This window comes from Erigeron canadensis, chromosome 7 (assembly GCF_010389155.1).
Source record: "Erigeron canadensis isolate Cc75 chromosome 7, C_canadensis_v1, whole genome shotgun sequence".
NCBI lineage: Eukaryota > Viridiplantae > Streptophyta > Magnoliopsida > Asterales > Asteraceae > Erigeron > Erigeron canadensis.
This window is the reverse complement of record NC_057767.1, coordinates 9,892,433-9,914,337: the sequence shown is the minus strand read 5'-3', so window position 1 is coordinate 9,914,337 and position 21,905 is coordinate 9,892,433. Positions and strand designations below refer to the sequence as shown.

Here is a 21,905-nt window from a genome sequence, read left to right as displayed (position 1 = left end):
ACAGATCAATTTTAGCATAGCTTCACTAAACCATGTTTCAATTAGAAATTTGCGTCTAAATAATAAGCCATGTACGATAACGGTTAGAATTTGCGGCTATGGAAGCAACCTCTATACGGAGATGTTAATAACATAGGTAGTATTGAGATGATCCTGATGGACGAACATGTAAGTATTCATTGTTTGTGAATTTTTCTTTTTTGATTAGATTACTTTTTAACATAACTTTCTTTCGAATTTATAACTAGCTTTTTAACATTCTAATGTATAAACATTTTCATTTTGACAGTTTGATAAAGTGGTTGTTGTTGCAACAATTGGTTTTATTCCAACCGATCAGTTATGGTATTCGATGGAATGTGTGAACTGTTCTCAAGAAGTTAAGTTGACCGATCTCTACATGGATGCAGTCGACATTATTGATGCTTTAAGGGACAACAAAATGTGGATTTGTTGATCATGTAAAAAGGAAGGAGTTCTTATCAATCCTAGGTATATATTTATATTTCATATTAAAACTCTATAATCATTAAGTTGTGTGGTAAAATTGTATCTCTGTTTTTTTTTTGTAGGTTTAATGTGCAAATTAGGATTGTAGATGCCACTTTTAGGTTTAATGTGCAAGTTAGGATTGTAGATGCCACTGGTGCTATTGGAGTTAAAATGAATGATCAACAAATTTCAAATCTTATACAAAGAACAGCCTATCAAATTTGTGATGAAAATTATGAGGTATATATGGTTTATTTTAGTGCTAAATAAGACTTTTCTATGCATTTTAAGTCATTAATTTTTTTTAAAATGGTCATTAGTGGTAATAGGAGTACATTTACTTCGCTACATGCATGCTTGAACTGGTGTTAAAGAAATTATTTAAGGTTATAGTGCATCCACGTGGGTCTATATATCAAAGTGAGGGAAAATTCATAATACCTATCACATCCAGGTAACCAACATAATCCTTCTTATATGCACCTACTATGGGCAATCCATTTTATAATTTCTCTCCAGCGTGCAATGTACGCGTTTTAAGCCCTCGTGTATCATTAATAAATCCCAAGTTATATCTAGCATTCTTCTTCTTTAAATTAATCAACTCATAAGAATATTTTTATTTCCAACTCAATTATATTTATTCATTGATACAATCTTAAAATAAAGTTTAAAAAAAATTATTTAGGGTGGTCCGTGTATCGCACGAGGTCTAAGCACTAGTACTGGTTATAAATCTCGTGTAGACCAAGGAGAGGTCGAAATCATGTACTATAATTTAAAAAATTACAAGAAAAACGAGATAAAATACAAACGGATAATATATCCACGTCAACTCTGACTTTATACATCATGTATAGATGTAATATAATATAATATATACAAATATATAAAAAAGGTAAAGTGATACTGTAGACAATACTTAAAGTTTTAAACAGAGTAGTAGCAGAAAACATATGTGATTGGATGAGGGAGATAATGGCAGAACAAGAATACCAAATAGTTCCTTTTCCTGATGATATCAAATGCACAGATTTTGATCCTCACTTTGTCTGGGGTGCTTCCACATCTGCCTATCAGGTTACATTATAATAATTTCTCACATTTTTGTATTTTAATGTACAATAAAAAATGATCAACTTTTTCTCAGCATTCGTTACTTAGAAACAGGTTTAGAAACTGTCGATACCCTGTTTAATGTGCATATACTTTTTTTTTAAAATTTTTTTTCAGTATGTGTGGCGTAACCCGAACAATAAAAACCTCATCTGTTACTATCTCTATATATCTATCTATATCTATATATATACATATTGTAGATGTATATGTAGGCTTGATCCGTACTCTTTGCAAAAATGGATTGGGTAACACTTGATTTTTTCAAAAGAAAAAAATATTTTAATTTATTTACTATTCTTAGGACCTAGGAGTTTTTAGACAAGTATAGATTTAAATAGTTGATTTGTAATTTCTTTAATAAGTGATTTTTATTTATTTTATAGACAAGTTTCTAGTTTGGAAATGATACACAGTTGGAGATAGGTTTGGCTAACTGCTTTTTAGAAATTTTTTAACTTCTATAATGATTGAAAATAAATGCTTAATTTTGAACAAACAAAAATAGTAACGTGGATGCATAAAAGTCTGTTATATTAAATAGAATAAAAGAAACCGAAAACCCGGGATTAGCAAAGAGAATTTCCGTTATCGTTGTGTCTGTTCCTTTTTAGTCTTAGTTTTAGTTTTTCGATATCAATCGTTGCTCTTCATAGTCAGGTGCTAGATAAAACAAAGTCCAGCTGGGCAAGGATAGCCCAAACTTTTAGACTGATTTGGGCTAAGAAAGTTTTTATGGGATTTAAGGTTAGATAACAAAGAAATATGAGTAGTTTTGTTAGTACTTGTATGAACAGTACTCCTTTGTAAGAATTTAAAGAGAAAAAGTATGGTTCTGACGTGTTAGTTTAAACTGCTCGTTTTGACCCAAACCTATATTGTCCAGTTGTCCGACCCGGACCCGGCCATTTTACCACCTATACTTAGGACTCAGGATTATCTTGAAGCGAATCTGGTGTGCAAGTGTGTAACCCTAAACTTGAAACTGATTATGGTGGATCAAACATTTCAATTCAATTGAACAAATTCCTTTTTGTTGTTTTGTGAACATGCAGAGAAATCTTAGTGTTGGTTTTGCATGTTGTATTTATCTGAGTGCCTTTCCTTCTGACATTGCTTACTACATGCCATATGGATAAATGTACAAAAAAGGAAATTTGAACTATTTAGGAGCGATTATAAGCTGGCCAAAGAGTGGCAGAGACTACAAACTCTATTCTTGTTACTTACTGTTTTTTACGAGTCCGGTTCATCTAGTTGGCTTGTTTTTAATAAATTGATTGGTCCTTGCCGTGTTTTTGATAGGATCTTTATTTAAATAAATTGGTTGGTCCTTTCTGTATTTCTAATAATGCGGAAACCCTAGAAAAGTAGCATATGCATCAGTTGCCGAGTTGCCGAGTTTCTATTGAAAATCCGGTAAATGGGGAGGAATCAAGCTACCAGGGAAGAGTCGAATTTTTGGCTCTGATGTACACGTAACTGGTATTTCCATGGCTTTCTCTGGACTTGTCCATGGCCATCCCAAGTTGTTTACCTTTGGAAATTTGAAACCTGGTTTTCTGTGAGACCTTCGGGTAGTCTTACCACTAGGCCACCTGGGAGATGGTTATTTGCAGAGTCTCGTATAGAGCTCAATTATATCCACAACACAATTGGTGGAAATACCCCTATAATTAATCATCTATCTTCCATATGACAAATATATGCTTTGTATATATAGGAAAAATTACAATGAAATTAAAGCTTTCCCTTGCTTTATATTTTTAGTGAAGGCACGCCTGATGAGAAAAAGACAACTATATGTAGCAATTTCAAAAGTTTAACACGTATAATACCAAGTACTAAAGAATCATTGGTTTCCCCAAAGACCAAAGGAAGGAAAGTCACTAGGAATGCCCTCAATAAGCATGTGTACAGTTACTTAAGATTAGAAATAGATGACTACTAATTCTGGACGTTTAATCACCATTTTGCTTCAACTGCCCTTGATTTTACTTTAGTCCTGCTTCTTCTGCATCTCATTATTTCTCAACCAACGTTTGTGATAATATGGCATGCTCTTATAATAGCCCAGTTCTCGAATAATGAAGACAAATAATTTTGATTATAGATTATGGAGCAAGTAATTATACAACACCCCTATTACAATATTGTTTACTTGGCTCGCCACTCCATATGCGGGCTCATGGTTTTCCCTAATGTGACACCACAGCTGGCAGAGTTACTTGATTAAAGTCTCCAAATATTTTTGGGGTGTGGGATTTGCCTAGGGTACTACATTGTTATTCTAAATTGTTTTTACCTTCACAGTCACACTCACATTCAAGACGCATATCACGTTATGCTACTTAGTAGCCATGTCATTTCTGTGCTAGAAACCTTAACTAAGCAGAGATGCATAGATTTTTGTCATGATGTATTGTTTGTGGTATAGTTATTCAAAGTGAAACTTTATGCTCAAGCTCATTGTCAAGCTAATATCACCCAGACCATGTGTGAACATCTGTTGTGAGTTCGTGCTTTCACCTCTTTAAGGTTACGATATTAACATGAACATTTCATTTGGAAAACTGATTGTCGATCTTACATGTTCTTTCCTTTTAATAGATTGAAGGCGCTGCATCTGATGGTGGTAGGGGCCCAAGTATTTGGGATGTTTTCTGTCTCACAAACCCAGGTCTCTTTCCTACCCTGATAACATCAACACAAGGATTGTAGAACTTTAATAAAAAGTTCTACACAAAAATGATTGTATCTGAAATATTTTATTCTAAATTATCCTGTAGGACGCATTGTTGGTGGCGATAATGGAAACAATGCTGTTAATGCATACTATAAAACAAAGGTCAATCTTCTTAAGCTTTGCAATCTCTTATCATGTAGAATCACATTTACTCAACCCTCTTGTATTTATTATTTTATATCCATAAATAGGAAGATGTGCAGACTATGAAGAAAATGGGCCTGAAAGCATACCGATTCTCAATTTCATGGAGTAGAATATTACCAGGTGAAGTTACGAACCGACACTCTCTTTTGGTAAAACTGCTAAAGTTTGTAAAGTTCTGATTCGGGATACAATCTTTAAAACTTAGGAGGAAAATTGTGTTTGGGCATCAACCAAGAGGGGGTCGACTACTACAATAACCTAATCAATGAGCTTTTAGCCAATGAAATTGAGCCATATGTCACTCTATGGCATTGGGACACACCCAATGTCTTGGAAGGTGAATATATGGGTTTCTTATGTGACAAAATTATGTAAGTAAAAAGCGAATAGTAATTTATGACCATCTATTTTTGTATGAATTTCAACATTTTGGCGTTTGGTTAGAAGTCAATCGGCTATTGTTACTTTCACTTATTAGTGATTAGCAGTATAAATCTATTATTATATCTTAATACCGTAAAGCTTTTACTTAAAAACTCACTTGTTTTTAGGCACAATATTACGTGATACTTTTTATACTCTTATTAAGCCTGTTGTCTTTATAGAAGCACTCTCTTTACCTTTGGGTAGACATGATTGTGTATATCTTACCAGTTTCATACCCTGTATATCTGTTGGATCAAGTGTCATTGTTGTTGTTATTTCACATATTAGCAATATAAATTATTAAATTTACATTTTTACACAAATATAGAATTAAGAAAAACATGTTCGTTTTGCATAAATTGGTTGTGTATTCTTTGGAATGCTATAATCTGAAGTTATATTTGTATAATACAAAACAGATCTGACTTCACAAATTATGCTGAATTTTGCTTCTGGGAGTTCGGTGACCGGGTTAAGCACTGGACCACGTTGAACGAACCCCATTCTTACTGTGAGAAGGGATACACTAAGGGCACATTTGCACCTGGAAGGGGAGGTGAAGATGAGCCCGGGAATCCTGCCACAGAGCCGTATATAGTAGCACACAACCTACTCCTTTCCCATGCAAATGTTGTTAGTTTGTACCGCAGGAGATTTCAAGTAATGTAGTCTGTTCCAATATCTGATATTGGTTTATTTGCTTTCATCTATGTTTAATCTGTCTATTTTTTCCAAGGAACTTATATTAACCGAAAGGGAACTCACACGTTAAGGAGAGGGTAAATAACACTAACTTGTAAAGTGAGAGGCATTGTAAAGCCCTTTTAATGAATTTGTATTCAATTTTCAGGCAAGTCAAGGGGGGGAAATTGGGATTACACTCAATACGAAGTTTTATGAGCCCCTTAACTCAGAACTTCAGGATGACATTGATGCAGCCCTCAGAGGCATAGACTTCATGTTCGGATGGTAAGTTCACATGAAATAGTTTATCATTTTCAGTTCCAAGTACGGGACATAATAATAGCAAAATTTTGCTATTTTTGGATTCTTATGAACTTATCCAGTTTGCTATTGTATCTTTTGAAAGAGAAGTTTTTATTGTATGAAGGGTTATTTCTATGAATATTTTATTTTAATATGAACATAGTAGTATCCATTTTGATTATTGGCTATAACTTAAGCATATCATTCATTATTTATAGGTTCATGAAACCATTGTTTAGTGGTAAATACCCAGATTCAATGATTGAGAATGTTACTGATGGTCGTTTACCTAAGTTTACTAAAGAACAATCGAAGTTATTGAAAGGATCATATGATTTTCTCGGGTTGAACTATTATGTTTCCCAATATGCCACCACCGCACCACCAACCAATGTTGTTTCCAACCTCACAGATAGCAAGGTTCTTGAGCAACCAGGTATGTTAATGTTCTTGTAAAGTATATGATGCAAGAAAATTCAATTTGTTAAGTAACTCAAATTTGACACTAATTTGTCGTTTGGTCTTTTTCTGTTGTTCTTTAGACGATCTAAATGGGATGCCTATTGGAATACAGGTAAGATAGTTTGATTTTGTGACATGTGACCTTTTGTCATCTTTCGATTGCTTATTTCTTTGTTCATGTAGGGTGGCTTGGACTGGCTCTATTCATATCCACCTGGATTTCGAAAATTGCTAGTCTATATAAAAGATAATTATGGAGATCCATTAATTTACATAACTGAAAATGGTAAAATGAAATTTCTTCTTTTATTATCAATCTTTTGCGTTAAACTAATTTGAAGATGCTAACAAGTTTGATATTGTATTCCTAATAGGGTGGGTTGATAAAACCGATAATACAAAAACAGTTGAACAAGCTCGTGTTGATCTTGAGCGGATAGAATATCACAACAAACATCTTCAAAGTTTACTAGATGCAATCAAGCAAGTAGATCCGTATAAATGAAAATTTTTTTTCATAATTCTTCTCTTTTCAGAGGCTAATTTGTAAAATTTCTTTCATCTTTGCAGAGCTGGTGTCAGAGTGAAAGGATACTTTGTATGGTCATTGATGGATAACTTTGAATGGGATGAAGGTTATTCAGCTCGTTTTGGACTAATTTATATCGACTTTAAGAGTGGGAAATATTCAAGGTACCCAAAGAGCTCAGCAATATGGTACAAGCACTTTCTCCATTATGGTAAAACATCTGTAGGCAAAACAAAGAACAATCTTCTGGGTTACCAAACCTTCAAAGCGTCACAGAAAACAACAAAGTAAGTACTCTATTATGTTGTAATACTACTTCGGCTCAAATAAGCACTACACTCTGGCTCATATAGGCAGTACTACGTTGTTCGACTTTCAAATAAGTAGTTACTCTAGGTAGAAATATACCTTGCCCATCATATGTTAGTGTATTATCTATTTATTATATGATGTAATTTCATCAGCCTGTCGCCCATTGCAATTATCGCTCATCTTCTTATTATATGCAAGTGCTAATGAGAAGATACAGAGAACATGGTATCAGAGTGTTAGATTTCATGTACCAATTTACAGAGTGAAGATAACTCCATCTCCAAAACTTTTAGCTCTCCAGATTCTTAAAAGTGTTTTAAGCATATGGGCTTAAACGATAGTTTCGTAGTGATAAAGTTAGTCAAAATATGTATATCAGATGCTAATCGTCTATTGTTTTGGAAAATGCATAATTAGTACAATTAGGAGAAAATATGAGACGAGTGAAATGGAAATTTCTGCAAGAAGTTAAGCTTGTGTGAGAAGGATAAAATGGCAAAAGAATGCATGATCATACCTAACAAAAGAAGAAAAGGTTGATATGGTTTCCTCTAATCCACAATCCACCTTTTATAACGAAAGGATAAGTAAATATGTTAAAAGAACAAAAAGATGTGATATGGAAGATGATTATTGTAGGAAAATAAAATGACAGTAATAAGCAGAGGGATTATATTCTTTCTTTCTCCCTATCCAAAGCTGCTGTTCAATGCTAATTTTATTGTTTATTTACTTTTCTTATCTGCTTTCTGCCGTGTTTAATTTGTTTTGTCCATCGCTTCTGCTAATTGTAATCTGCTTAACATTTGGTCAGATTCAAGTCCGAGAGCGACTGTTACTGTCTGGATATGCTTCTGCTTCTTCTGCCAAGGTTTGATATGCTTCTGGTTTGATCTATGGGTGTTTGTTTATTCATTGTCTTTCGAAAAATACTGTATATAGTCGTTGATTGGAAACCCAATTCTTGATGGCTGTTTCAGGGTAAGGTCATGGAAACTACTAGTAAAGGGACAAGTATAAGGTAACTTGATAATACGATTTGAAAGTAAAGATGAAGAAAGGTATATATTACGGATATTGGTTTCATAATAACCCAGGCGACATGTAGCGCTGGAATCATTCGTCAGCATATTTATATCCCTTTTGGAGAATTATGTGTGTATACATAATATATGTTCGAACCCTCTTGCCAGTATGGTTGATGGGCCAACTTATTATTTGGATGGCGCTAAACCAAATATTCGTCCGAATTATCAAATTTATGTATGGTTTCAAGGATATGTAATCGCCTTGCCAGGTCTTGTATGGATTCTAAGGATATTTGGTTTAGCGAATAATACATACCCATCGACCCTTAAAATAGCTACACTACCCCTTTACATCAATTACTTTTACATTAATAACTACACCGCTACCGCTACCTCCACTGCTGCTACCCGTCACCTTCGTTACCCGCCATTGCCACCACTCTCACCATCACTGCCGTTGCATTACGCATATACCTTTCTAGTATTTTAAAAACAAATACTATAAAATAAGAATATTTGATAAATTGAAATTTATTTTATAGATTAAAAAGGTGTCACAAATTATATTTTGGTAGATTACATTATTTTACCCTTTATAATAATACAAATAGGAAAATGTGAATGACTTTGCTATTAATACCTTATTTGATAAATAAAAACTAATACTTCATACATTAAAAATTAATCCTCTAAATCATATAATAAAGTATAAAACCTAAATTATTTACATTTTTATTAACAAAACTCAAAAGAATATTATATATATATTTTAATTTGCAACTTTGCTTTGTGAGTCATTTTTACTGTTCCTAATTATTACTCTTGCTTAAGTCTCATGTACAAATACTCACTGCACGACACCCAACTTTATAATATTGGTAGCCACGTGTTTCATTCACTTGACGACTGTAGCTAATAGTACTATAGCTACTGCACAAACTACAACTTCTATTGCACGGTTTGTAACCAAATAAAATATAAATTGGTCGGCATTCACATTCCAAAAGTATACCTTCACCTGCGCATCGTACAACCAACTTCTATTGCACAACACAATTTACCATAGCTAACTGTATAAACATTTATGCATAAAGTACACCTTATAAAGCATGAACAGATGCACATACAACCTCTTTTTTAACCACCACCGACAAGGCGGCACACCGCAGCAACTGTCTGTAACATTACTGGAAAACCGCCAATATTGTAATGTAACCTTCTTATGTGTGGCCTTCATCTTTGACATCCATATGTTACATCACCTTTTAGAACTGAAGTCCAAAAACATAATAAACATCCGATATAACACCTACCATATTCATTGTTGTGACTGTCGGCCACGGCAACGAAGGAACCATAGATTGGACCAAAAAACGACAGCTGGGAGAATATCTGGATCTAGCCTTCTTTAATTTTTTTATGTCTTCACTCGGATCTAAACCAGATTTTTGCCCACGATCTGTTTCATCTGCCTGTTGACGTCGTCACTCTTGAAACTAACACATACAAAAAAAAAAAGTTTAGCGGAAAAAGGTGTTCGGTCGAGGACTTGAGGTGGAGTACGAAGAAAAAGAACAATTGTTTAGCAGTAGAGAAAGAGGGACAAAAGTGATGATAGAGTAAAATAGAGAAAGTTGACATTTCAAGATATAAAACCAACGCCGGCCCACAGTTTTACAAACTATTAAAGAGTGAAAAAAAAGAGTAAATTGAGTAGTGTCATATAAGATAGCTAATTCACAACACACGTGTAAGATCGACCAAACTTCAAAACTTATCCTTTTTTTTATTTCCTTTTCTTTTATTTTTTTCTATTTATAATTACATGATACTTTTAACATAAGCTTGGTTTTATGTTGTAGAACTACCTAACGTTTTCTCATAAAATTAGTATTGATTTACTTTGTAAAACTTCAATTTATTAGTTAAGCTAAATAGACCTTTCATCTAATGATCCTAGCATAACTTACACTTTTTGTTATATTGTTATTTCATGTTAAAGATTAAATTATAGTTTTACCTTTAAGAGAAAAAATACTATCCAATAAGCTAATCCTAATATATATGGCTTAAAATAGAGATGAGGTTCTTTTACAATAAATTTAAATGAGAAAACTCTTACATTCATATTTTCTTCAATATAGTAGTAACAAATAGTTACCTTTTTGTTATAACCTTAATCAACATTTCAAATTGTTTCGTACTAAACACGTCTATATAATCCCGCAGCGAAGCGCGAGGTAAATATCCTAGGTATGCTTAAAAGTTAAAATCCAAGTATTTGGGTCTAAAACCATTGGGCCTTTACTTAAATACCCAGATAAAAGCTCATAGAAGTTGTATGAGACTTGTAATACGGACTAATTGTTAAATTGGATATTGATATTGATATAACTATTATTTATTTATTTATTTTAAATAGCGAAGGGTCCGACCATGGATATCTGGACTGGATATCGAGGGTCTACCTGATCCCTCTCCTGCCCGCCTCACCCGGTAAATTCTACTCTCACGCCAAGAATATTGGCTAGTAACAATGCTCGAGATGAGATTCGAACATGTGACCCTTGTTACAACATCCGGGGTGTCCAACCAATGCGCTAGCAAGTGAAGGACTATTATAACTATTATTTTAAAATCAATTAATATTTTAAACATAAATAAATATGACTTACAATAACATTTACATATCATTATTATTAAAAAAAAAAAAAACTCAGTGTTAATATACTATTGTTTTATGATCAACTAATATTTAAGCTTGAGATAAAAGTTCCTGCATGAACACCCTGCCTCATTATACTGAATAATCTATTGCTAGCAAAAATTAAACATAAAAGTTGAAAGTTATCACAAAACACGACTTTATTTTTATAGTTATAAAATGGTATTCGTGCGATGTGGCGGTTGGTGTAGGGCAATGGTGGTGGCGATGGCGATTAGTTGCGACGAGTCATGTAAGTTATTGTGTAATGTGATTTTGATAAATTATTAAATTTTAAATTTTAAAAGTTTGCAAATAGTATTTGGTTTATAGTATAGATAGATAGCATCCTAATTTCAATTTGTAATGTAGAAAATTGTATATAAAATCTTTATAATAAATAAAAGACAATTTTCTTTCTAAAGTATTTTTAGAAATAATATGATGTGGCAAGCCTACATTTTTTTAAAAAATCTTTATTATAATTATGATGTCATAAATAATTTACAATATTTTTAATTAAAAATAGCTCACTAAATGCTTATTTAAAGTTTATAATTTTTTATTACAAACAAAGAAAATTTTTTTATATAATATAATATCCTTTTTGTTAATGCAATAGGTATTTTAATTTATAAATTATTGTATTATTCAATTTATTATCTCCATATCGATTTATAATATATTTATAACAAAAATTAAATGCAGACTTTTTAGTTTTATAATTTTTATTAAAAGGCCCGGATTGAACCCGGGTAAATCCGCTAGTTTGTCTTAAATTCAAAAGATATCGGTCCAATCATGTGAGATTGTGAGCAGCCAAATTTCAATTTGGCGTTCACTAGGCCCAGACAAATTGATTTTTTCTTTCCACTTTCTTTTGTCTCTACTCTTCATCCCCTTTTTTTCCCCTTCTCCATCGTAAAATAAAAACAAAAGAACACAGGCATTACATGTGCCTCGTAAGTTCGTCAAACGAATTTGGTGGCATTGTGGCAAATTAAAAGACGTTTAGATTTAAACATATTTTGTTTTTTATTATTAGGAAAATAATTTTCTTTTATTTCCATAAATATTTATTATTACTTATCAATACGTTGAATTTGTTTAAATATGAAAAATAATTAATGTGTGTAAAATGTAAGCTTAAAAGTACCTCTAATAAAAAAAATTGATACATGGCAAAATCAATATTAAGATTGAAAAAGAGAAAAATGTGATATGTCAAAATGGAATGGATTACGCATGATCTTAGGCATATTTATTAGTCATATATATCTAACATTACTATTTTCGAAGGTAAACGAATTAAAATGTCACCGTCTTTTTCATTGACACATCCTATTAAATTTTTTTTTTTTTAATGCGTCTAAATAATATGTCTAAAGGTATAAAGGCTAGACGCATTGACAATTAATAATGATTTTTTTTTAAAGAATAAGTAAATGTATTATACATGTGTTAATAAATGAATAAAATAAACATATTATTTATGGTGAGTGATATCCCGACAACATCATTTATCCATACACAACAATACTTAACATACTTTACACAGTTGCATACTGTGCAGTAATACATGTACAATAGTTGTGTATACCTAAAACATGTTGTCGGGATATCACTTCCCATTATTTATTAACCATCTCTTAAATATATTTATTCGAAAATATAGCTCCCCATTTTATCTTACTTCTCTCTATATAACTAAGAGAGGATATGAAAATGCTTATGTGGCATCTTCTTTTAAATGACATGTAGGATTTTTGCTTATTTGTCAAATTGTTATAATTTTTGACTATTTATTTATATATTTAAATTTTTATTTTATTTAAGTTTAAGTTTAATGTAGTTTACTATTTATTTATATATTTAAATTGTTATAATATTAATACTTATCTATCATGTTATATTTTTTTCTTACATATATACGTGTATATATATATAGGTTTTTTAAGATACACATACACTAAGTAAAGATATAATTAGATAGGTAAAGATTTATATACATTTTAATTTAATATTTAATATTATCAGATATTATGTTATGTTACTTTTTATATATATTTAATAATTATCATTGAAAGTAAACAAATAAGTAAAGAGTTCTATGTTCTAATGTTAAATTTCTATTTTGGTTGTACATATGAGATATATTTCAGTGGGATAATGAGAATGGATTGACATGATGTTGTTGATTTCTTTTTGCTGGATACTTTGCTTTGTGTGTATGTATAACATGTTTGATATTTATTAACAATAACAATAACAATATTCAATTTGAGCTTTATTAATTGACATTTTTACAAGCGTTGTGTAAATTGTACAGTTGTCTTTTGATTAGACTTATCTATATATCAATAAAAAAAGATAATTTTTTTTCTAAGGTTTTTGTCACATTGAATTTTTAATGAGGTTTCATTTTTTTCATTTAAATTGTCAATATATATGATCTTGATCATCAATCATTATCTTAATCATTAAATATTTATTTTTTAACTTTTTAAATTGTTTATTATATTATGTTTATATTTTTAAAAAGTATTTATTATATTTTATTTAATAATTAAATATCATAAGAAACATTTTCATGATTTATAAATATTTGTATTAATTAGTTATGATTTTACATATTTGACGTATATCATATATTTATAAGCTATAATTGTTTGTATGTCATAATCTAACACTTTTTTATATTATTATAAATTGTAAATAATAATTTAACTATCAGTTATTGTATTTTTTATTTATGTTTTCAGTTATTAGCACAACGTGTGGGTTTAATCTAGTTGTATATATAGCAGCTCTTAAATATACTTTCTCGTATCAAATTAATTTATCAACTTTTTTATGAAAAGGATAGTATAAATAGCAAACCCACCGAATCATTGGACACTAACTAGGAAAATAATATTATTATTCATACAAATTCATATACAAGTGGATGTTCCATCACAAAATACTACCTTCACACATTTTGATTCCATACTTTTGAATGGATAACAACACACAAGCTCCACTTCTTACCTCCAAAGACGTTGGCGCAAGTGCTCATTTCACTGGGGACGTCGAAGATATCCCTCCAATAAATGGAATACATGAATTCTTTGTACAATTTGGAGTCGAGTCAAAGAAGCTTTGGTACCTTGCTGGCCCTGCAATTTTCACTACAGTTTGTCAATACTCACTTGGTGCCATCACTCAAACCTTTGCTGGTCATGTTGGAACTCTTGATCTTGCAGCTTTCTCTATCGAGAATTCGGTTATTGCAGGCTTCTCTTTGGGGATCATGGTTAGTATTTTTGTTAAATCATTGTATTTGATATTTGTTCAAGATGTTAGTTAATATATGGATTCAGTGGCAGAGCTACATAGGTGTGAGGGCGTTGTTACCCCACAATGTTTATAAAACTCTATATTTTCTGGTATTATTTTTAAGGAAAAGTGAGTGTGGGTTACCGCACACCTCTCACATGTTAATATTTTAATATTAATGAATAAATAATGGCCCTGATTTTTATGGAATATAAAAATCAAGATGTGAGTAGTTTTTCACCCAAGTTGGGCGTGAGACAACCTCACCTTCACTTCCCCCTATTTTTATGAATTTATTAAATCAAACGTTAATGGGCTGTCAAAAAAATTTTACACTTATAGACGCTAAACTGTTTAGCGTCTAGACTGAAAATCCTGACTTCGCTAATAAATTGTATGAAATCCAAAGGTTGGAATGGGAAGTGCATTGGAAACATTATGTGGGCAAGCATATGGAGCAGGGCAAATAGATATGTTAGGAATATATATGCAAAGATCATGGATTATCCTCTTTGTAACCGGGCTAATTATGATGTTCCTCTACATATTCGCAACTCCAATACTCCTGTTGATTGGACAAACCGAACCCATATCACACTTGGCAGGGAAAATGGCTCTATGGATGATTCCACAGCTATTTGCATATGCTGCAAACTATCCGATTGCAAAGTTTCTACAAGCGCAAAGTAAGATAATGGTGATGTCTTACATATCTGGGATTGCATTGGTTTTCCATACCTTTTTTAGTTGGTTGTTTATGTTGAAATTGGGATGGGGGTTAGCCGGTGGAGCTTTAGTGCTTAACTCGTCTTGGTGGTTCATGGTAATTGCGCAAATGGTCTATATTCTTAGCGGAACTTGTGGTCGAGCTTGGTCTGGGTTTAGTATGTCCGCCTTTAGTAATCTATGGAGCTTTGTTAAGCTTTCCTTTGCATCTGCAATAATGCTTTGGTATGTTTAGAAGTTATCATATGATTTACCTTTTTCATTTTCCTCAACATACTTTCCTTTTACCTACTTGCAAGAAATCGATCAATTTCTTATTTTTTTGTTTTTTTCCGAATAAGAGGTGATCAGTATACCACTTTTTTATGTTGTACATCACAAAACGTGATTCACATTATTGACAATTAAAATTTTAAATCACATTTGATGGTGTAAGGAGAAAAAAATATGGTATACATATCATTATTCTTTTCGAATTTGAACATTAAGTTTATTAACATCGAATCATTTATTTATTTGGAGCAGTTTGGAAACATGGTATTTTATGGCGTTGATATTGTTTGCGGGGTATTTAAAGAATGCAGAAATTGCAGTCGATGCGCTCTCTATATGGTAATTATTATATAGTATATTACTATTACTATTATTATTGTTGTTGTTATTATTATCATTATTACTTTTTATTATTTAGTTTTATAATGAGGATTTCATAACCTTTTACATGAAGTTAGATGAAAGCATAAACATAAATTGTGCTCCCACTCGTTTTTGAATACATATAAATAGTATATATATAAGGTGATATTTATAGAAGTGCTAATGAAATGATAACGATAATGACATATGAAAATATCTTATTGGAAATGCATATAAATAGTATATATTCGTGACCATCTGTTACACCTACCTACCTGCTTTAGTTTAGGTAATACTGATAATACTATAATAGATGATTTAGAAACATAACTACAGTAGTCATTATTACTTTAATTGTTGAAATCTAAAGAGTAAATCGTTGTTTAAAAAAAAAAAAGTGAATTCGAAGTATAACAAGTTGAAAGTGATATGCATGAGTTGTTGTTTTCCTTTTGTTGTAAAGCGTAACAAAATTGAATTTCAGATTGCATTATTTGTAAAAAGTTGTTTTTCTGTCGGTGATTATTACACGGTAAAAAGTTGACTCCTATGTAAAGGTAGGTGATTGGAATTCATGAGACTTGTTTTGGATGATAGTAATAGATTTGTTTTATGGTGTATTGCTTGTTGGTTTATCTTTTGTAACTGTTTTTATGTTTGGTGGTATTTTATATACTGGCATTGATTGGTAGTAACCTTATATTTATTTTTTTTACTATATACAAACTATGCGTCTAGGCTCAAGTTATACGTTCATAAATTTTATTTTATTGGGAAAAAGTGAAATTTAGATCGTCTCTTGATAATTCATGTCAAATTAAAATTTGTATTCCCTGTATCCTAATTAATTCATGTCGAAATTTGTACTCTCTCTCTATTCTAAAATAAATATTCATAATTTAAAATGCATTGTATATGTTTGGTTTGTACTTAGGTTTAGTAATGTGTTTGGGTTTAAGAGAAAAATAGCAATGAGAAAGCAAATGATATTGTCGGGACAAATGGACAATAAATTTAAAGGAAAGACAAAAGATAAAACTAAAATGAAAAATGTTTACATGCGATAACTTTAAAATACAAATAAAGGTGATTCTTGCACAATAGTTTTTTGCCGTATACAAACTGTACAAATAAAGTGTAACATAGTATAACACTGTGTGAAGGATAAATTTTTACGCCTTATATAAAAGTTTTATGTAGAAATCCTCTTTTTATACAAATATATGTTCATGTGAGAACCATTTAGATCGGAAGAATTATAAAAACATTTAAATTATAACTTGATGTTCATATATGAATAATATATATAAACAAATTCATTCATATATAAGCAACTCAATTTATACTCTATATTACTTGTTTATATGTGAACAGTTCTCACATGACCTTGACTTAATTTTCCAAACCTTTAAAAACAAAGATAGAACACTCCACATTAGCTTTTGACAAAAGTACCAAATTCCTCTGTTTTAATTGCCAGAGTTATTGGTCCATTGAACATTGTTTTTCCTAACAACTTAATTTTGCAGCACAAACATTGTTGGATGGGCAGTTATGATAGCAATTGGATTCAATGCAGCTATCAGGTTAGTCTTTACTTTTCAAGTTCAATATCTTCTTCTTTTAATTACTTTCATCAAATTTGCCTTATAAAAATAACTTATTTTCACAACTACAGTGTTAGGGTGTCAAATGAGCTAGGAGCAGCCCATCCAAGAGCTGCAAAATTCTCAGTCGTAGTCGTTGTAGTTTTCTCCTTTATCGTTGGTGTAATGTTGGCCATCCTCCTTGTAATTTTTCGGCATCAATATCCAGCCTTATTTGCTAATAGTTTAGAAGTGCAACAAGCCGTTTATGCTCTTACTCCATTGCTAGCAACTTGTCTTGTCATTAACAATATTCAACCTGCACTCTCTGGTATGTTTTTCCTTCCATTTGATGCAGGTATTTTTTTTTCTAAACACTAATTAATAATCGTTGTTTGTTCTTATGTCAAAAATGCAGGGGTCGCAATAGGGGCTGGATGGCAAGCTGTAATTGCTTATATCAACATAGCATGTTACTACATATTTGGCATTCCTTTGGGACTAACTCTCGGATTTGCAGCCAATTGGGGCGTAAAGGTTGGTACTTTTACTTGTTTTACATCTTGCAATATCACAATACAATATGTAAAAGAATTAAAAAAAAAAAAAAAGAAAAGAAAAGAAAGATAAATAGAAAATATATTAAAGAATAAGACCTGAGTCCCTAACTATACAAAAATAAATCAAATATCCATAGATTTTTATCATATATCAACACTTAAATGTTTGACAAATTAATAGTCCACATTTCAAATTGTAAAATTTTAAAGTTTCAAATTTTTAATTTTAGATAAATTTTTACACGCTTTTAAATGTATACACTTTTTGCATGAAGACCTAGTGTAAGTCAACTTACCTCTCCCATTAAGGATGAAGGTTTGACCCTCATTTAGTGCATTATGTGATGGCCACCTGCCTCAAATATTTATGGGGAGCCCCATGTAGGGAGGAGCCAAACAAATTTGTGGCACGGGTACGAGGCTTGCCTCTACCGATTCCATCCATGTGATAGTATCCTTTAGGAGTAATTACCGGTGGTGCTGGCTATGTTTGGCATAAGCTTTTCAAGAGCGTTTCAGGAGCTTTAGCCTTTTATTTTAAACTAAAATCTCCTAAAATATTAAAAGCTTTGTTTGGATGCAACTAGCTTTAGCTTTTATTTGAAAGAAAAAGCTCCAAAATGAAACGCTGGTTGAAGTAGCGTTTCAGGAGCTTTAGCTTTTCGATGGAGCTTTTACTCTTTAAAAGTTACACAAATGCCTCTTAAAGTTGCAGCTACAGCTACCATACCAAACACTTTTAAAAAATAAGAGCTACAACTTACACCTCCAACTAAAAGCTACAGCTTACGGCTCCAACTAAAAGTTACTGCTACTAGCTACAGCTACTTTTGCCGAACATACGCTCTTAGCCTTGCTGGGTGGCAATGAGCCAATGAGTAGGTATCAATTCGATACACATGATTGATCAACGGTTCCTGTCATCATACCTTTTGTTTTTACAGCTTTAAGTGTGGACTTTTACTTCAATCTAGTTTTATGTACTTATAAGCCTGACAAACATTTATGTTAACTAAAAGCATGGATAATTTTTATATTTTTGTAGTGTGATTACGTGTTGCAATGTCGTGTGGTATTCTTTGTATAATACTGATCAAAGTAGATAAAGGCATGTATTAACATTGAGAATCTAATTATATATCAGGGTATATGGATAGGCATGTTGACTGGAACCGTGGTACAAACTATTATCTTGGTTTGGATTTGCTACAGAACAAACTGGGACAAAGAGGTATATATGTCTCAATCTCTCTATCTTTCAACCATTTCATTACTTTTAACCTTTGATTCGCCAAACTATTAGTTGAATTGAAGTTAATAATTTCAGTCGTACGTATGAATAAACGAGTTATTGAAACCAGATTTTCTTTATGACCACCACAGTTTATTCGCATGCGGGTACATGCTAGTATTAAGTTCTTCTCCTAAATAACCATAAGGTCATAACCTAATAGGTTCAAGTCCTATAAACATTATGTGGTATATTGATATTTTTCTACAACACGGATTATAAACATTGCAAACATATTTTTTTCTTCTGAAATTAATAAGATTGATTTTGATTAAACTTGCAGGCATCCATGGCTGAAAAGAGAATTAAAAAATGGTCTGGTCAAAAAGAGGTGGCGGGAGAGCAATAAAAACTTAGACATCAGGGGGAATTATATTTTGGATCAGGATTTTACACTTTAGATGTTATTTTTGGAAAGAGATATCCCTACAATTAAAGGTCGTTTGGCAGTTTGGTTGGAGATTTTCTCGTCCTATAAAGTCCTATAAAGTATTGAAGATAGCACGGACCCAATTAAAACAATGTATGCTACACATTTCAGAAAATGATATTCCTACAATTCTAATTTATATATATATATATACTAGTCCGGTGTCTGCATGTTGTAGCGGCTTTACGGTGATCACATACGAAACATGCACGGAAAACAAAAAAAAAGACACCGGGGGGATTTGATTCCGGCACCGACGGCATCAGAAGAAAAATAAAGAGAGACACTCGTGGGTTTTTTGTTTGTGTGAATATGTGTTTCTGGGCTTTTTTTTGTGTGGAAGGGTAAATTTGAAACTCAATACTCTTTATAAGGGATTATAGATATATACTAGCTTAGTAACCCGCGTATTACGCAGGCAGATAAAAAAATTTTACTTTAATTTACCAAAAAATGTTTATAAAAAAATGTATATATATAAAACTTAAAAGAAAGCATGTAGCTCATTCACATGTAGCAAATTAAAATATTTAAAAGTGAAAATATTTAATGAAGGAATAGAAAATCAAAATTTAATTAGATATGATGTCATAAATTAATTAAATAAAAACAAATAATTAGTAAGAAAATATCTTACAATGATAAGTAGGTTTTCCTTTAATAAAGATGACATCATCACAATTTTCTTTTATTTATATAATATATATATATATATATATATCTATATATATCAAATATAGGCATTAAAATTGTATAATTTGTTATAAAGTTATTTTCCATGTAAAAGAAGTTATAACATAAAATAATAAATAGTTAATCCATAAATCTTACGATCATTAAGACTAACACGTATATAGGTTGTTTATTGTAAAACAATTGTTAAAGTAAAACAAATCATGACTTGCGTTTTAAGAAAATTGCAAACCATGGCTTACGATCTTCGGATTTAGGAAGCCAGGTTTGTAAAAATTGCTAATCGATCATAGCTTGTGTTTCAAGTCATGGTTTGTGATTTTGCTAAAATGAAAATGGTTTGCGATATATTTGATGGTTTTTTTTGTAAAAAGTCATAACAGGTAGGATATTATTGTAGGTTTTAGATGATTTTTTGGGTATCTAGTACATTAGGTGTTACTAAGCGAATTTATATATCGAGTTTATATATCCGGTTCTTTAACTATCAGATAAGTGAATTTGTGGTTGTCATGTGCCTACATTTAAGTAGGTATAAAACTTTTTACATACAAATTTTTTAATATTTATTGTATAATGAATAGATTATTAGGCCTTATGTTTCTTTATAGATTTAATAATAAACAAACATCTCGGAGTGTCAATGGTTTGATGACCCATTAGTAAGGTTTTTTTAACCTTGGGAATATATACCAGGGTTCGAATCTCACTTAAGATGTATGAGTGAATTATAAAAAGGGGGGGGGGAGGGGGTTTGAGAGTCCTGAGTTCCATCCCAGACATACATGGTTGAGCTCCGCATAATGTCCAATTGGATGTCAGTGTGGTGTCTTGAATGATAACTAATAACTACTAACTTGTTATTCAAATTATTTTAAATATGAGAGTTTATACCTAAACTCATATAGATGACAACTACGTATTTTCATTTAAATATATACATACATATAATCTCTTATTTAACTTTTAAAACACCTTAGTAGCACCCATCATCTTGCATAGGCCCACATATATGTTTTCGAGGAACAATCATGATATTCAAAAAGCTTCGTAGGCCTATATATATATATTTTTCCGAAAAACAGATCATGTTATCGCCAAAAGTGAACAAAGTGATAGATGGCATTGATGATGAGATCGAATAATTGGTTTTACTCCTATTAATCGTCGTATTGTTTAACGAGTTAATAGGAGGTTTACCTTCCTCAGTGGTTCCCTGAAAATTCAAATGACATCCTGTTCGAAACACGTAAGTGTTGATAAGTGGGACGAATAGACCCTGCTCACTCGAAAAAAATATAATATTAATATAATTGGTGTTGAAAAAATATATAAACTAATGAGATTTTATATATAATATCTCTAACTAAGAGAGGATAATTTTTTATTTAGTTGCTAATTATGAGAGAATATCATATAAGATTTTTCATTATGTGTCATATTTCCATTAATTTCATAAATTTAAGCATTCCAAGTCATTTAAATTATTCCTAATCATTAATCCTAATCATCATTAATTAATAATAAAAAAAATTAAACCAAGTATATTCCTTTAGACTTATTAATATAGATTTCTTCATTACAAAGTTACGGTTATTAGTATTCTTATTAAAAGAATTTTTTTTGAATTAATTTTGGATATTTTACTTGAGTTCTAATATAATTATAATTATATTTTATCTATTTTATTTTATTTATTTTAAAAATATTATCTTG

General features: G+C 31.2%; 2 protein-coding genes across 2 annotated transcripts; both read left to right on the top strand.

The window, feature by feature from the left end:
• The first annotated feature begins 1,401 nt into the window (after positions 1-1,401).
• LOC122606686 (beta-glucosidase 13-like) lies at positions 1,402-8,579 on the top strand. The gene is made up of 14 exons (XM_043779532.1): positions 1,402-1,572; positions 4,219-4,288; positions 4,398-4,456; positions 4,546-4,621; positions 4,707-4,872; positions 5,347-5,587; positions 5,778-5,896; positions 6,133-6,350; positions 6,457-6,488; positions 6,560-6,662; positions 6,751-6,859; positions 6,947-7,192; positions 8,032-8,088; positions 8,198-8,579. Exons 1-14 carry the CDS (start codon positions 1,459-1,461, stop codon positions 8,235-8,237), a joined length of 1,650 nt encoding a protein of 549 aa, XP_043635467.1. The 5' UTR covers positions 1,402-1,458; the 3' UTR covers positions 8,238-8,579.
• Positions 8,580-13,844: 5,265 nt separating this feature from the next.
• Positions 13,845-19,635, top strand: LOC122606542 (protein DETOXIFICATION 31-like). Its single transcript, XM_043779389.1, has 8 exons — positions 13,845-14,244; positions 14,677-15,218; positions 15,519-15,605; positions 17,159-17,215; positions 17,308-17,546; positions 17,634-17,752; positions 18,920-19,006; positions 19,350-19,635. The coding sequence occupies exons 1-8, from the start codon at positions 13,948-13,950 to the stop codon at positions 19,413-19,415; spliced, it is 1,494 nt and encodes a 497-aa protein (XP_043635324.1). The 5' UTR covers positions 13,845-13,947; the 3' UTR covers positions 19,416-19,635.
• Positions 19,636-21,905: the final 2,270 nt, after the last annotated feature.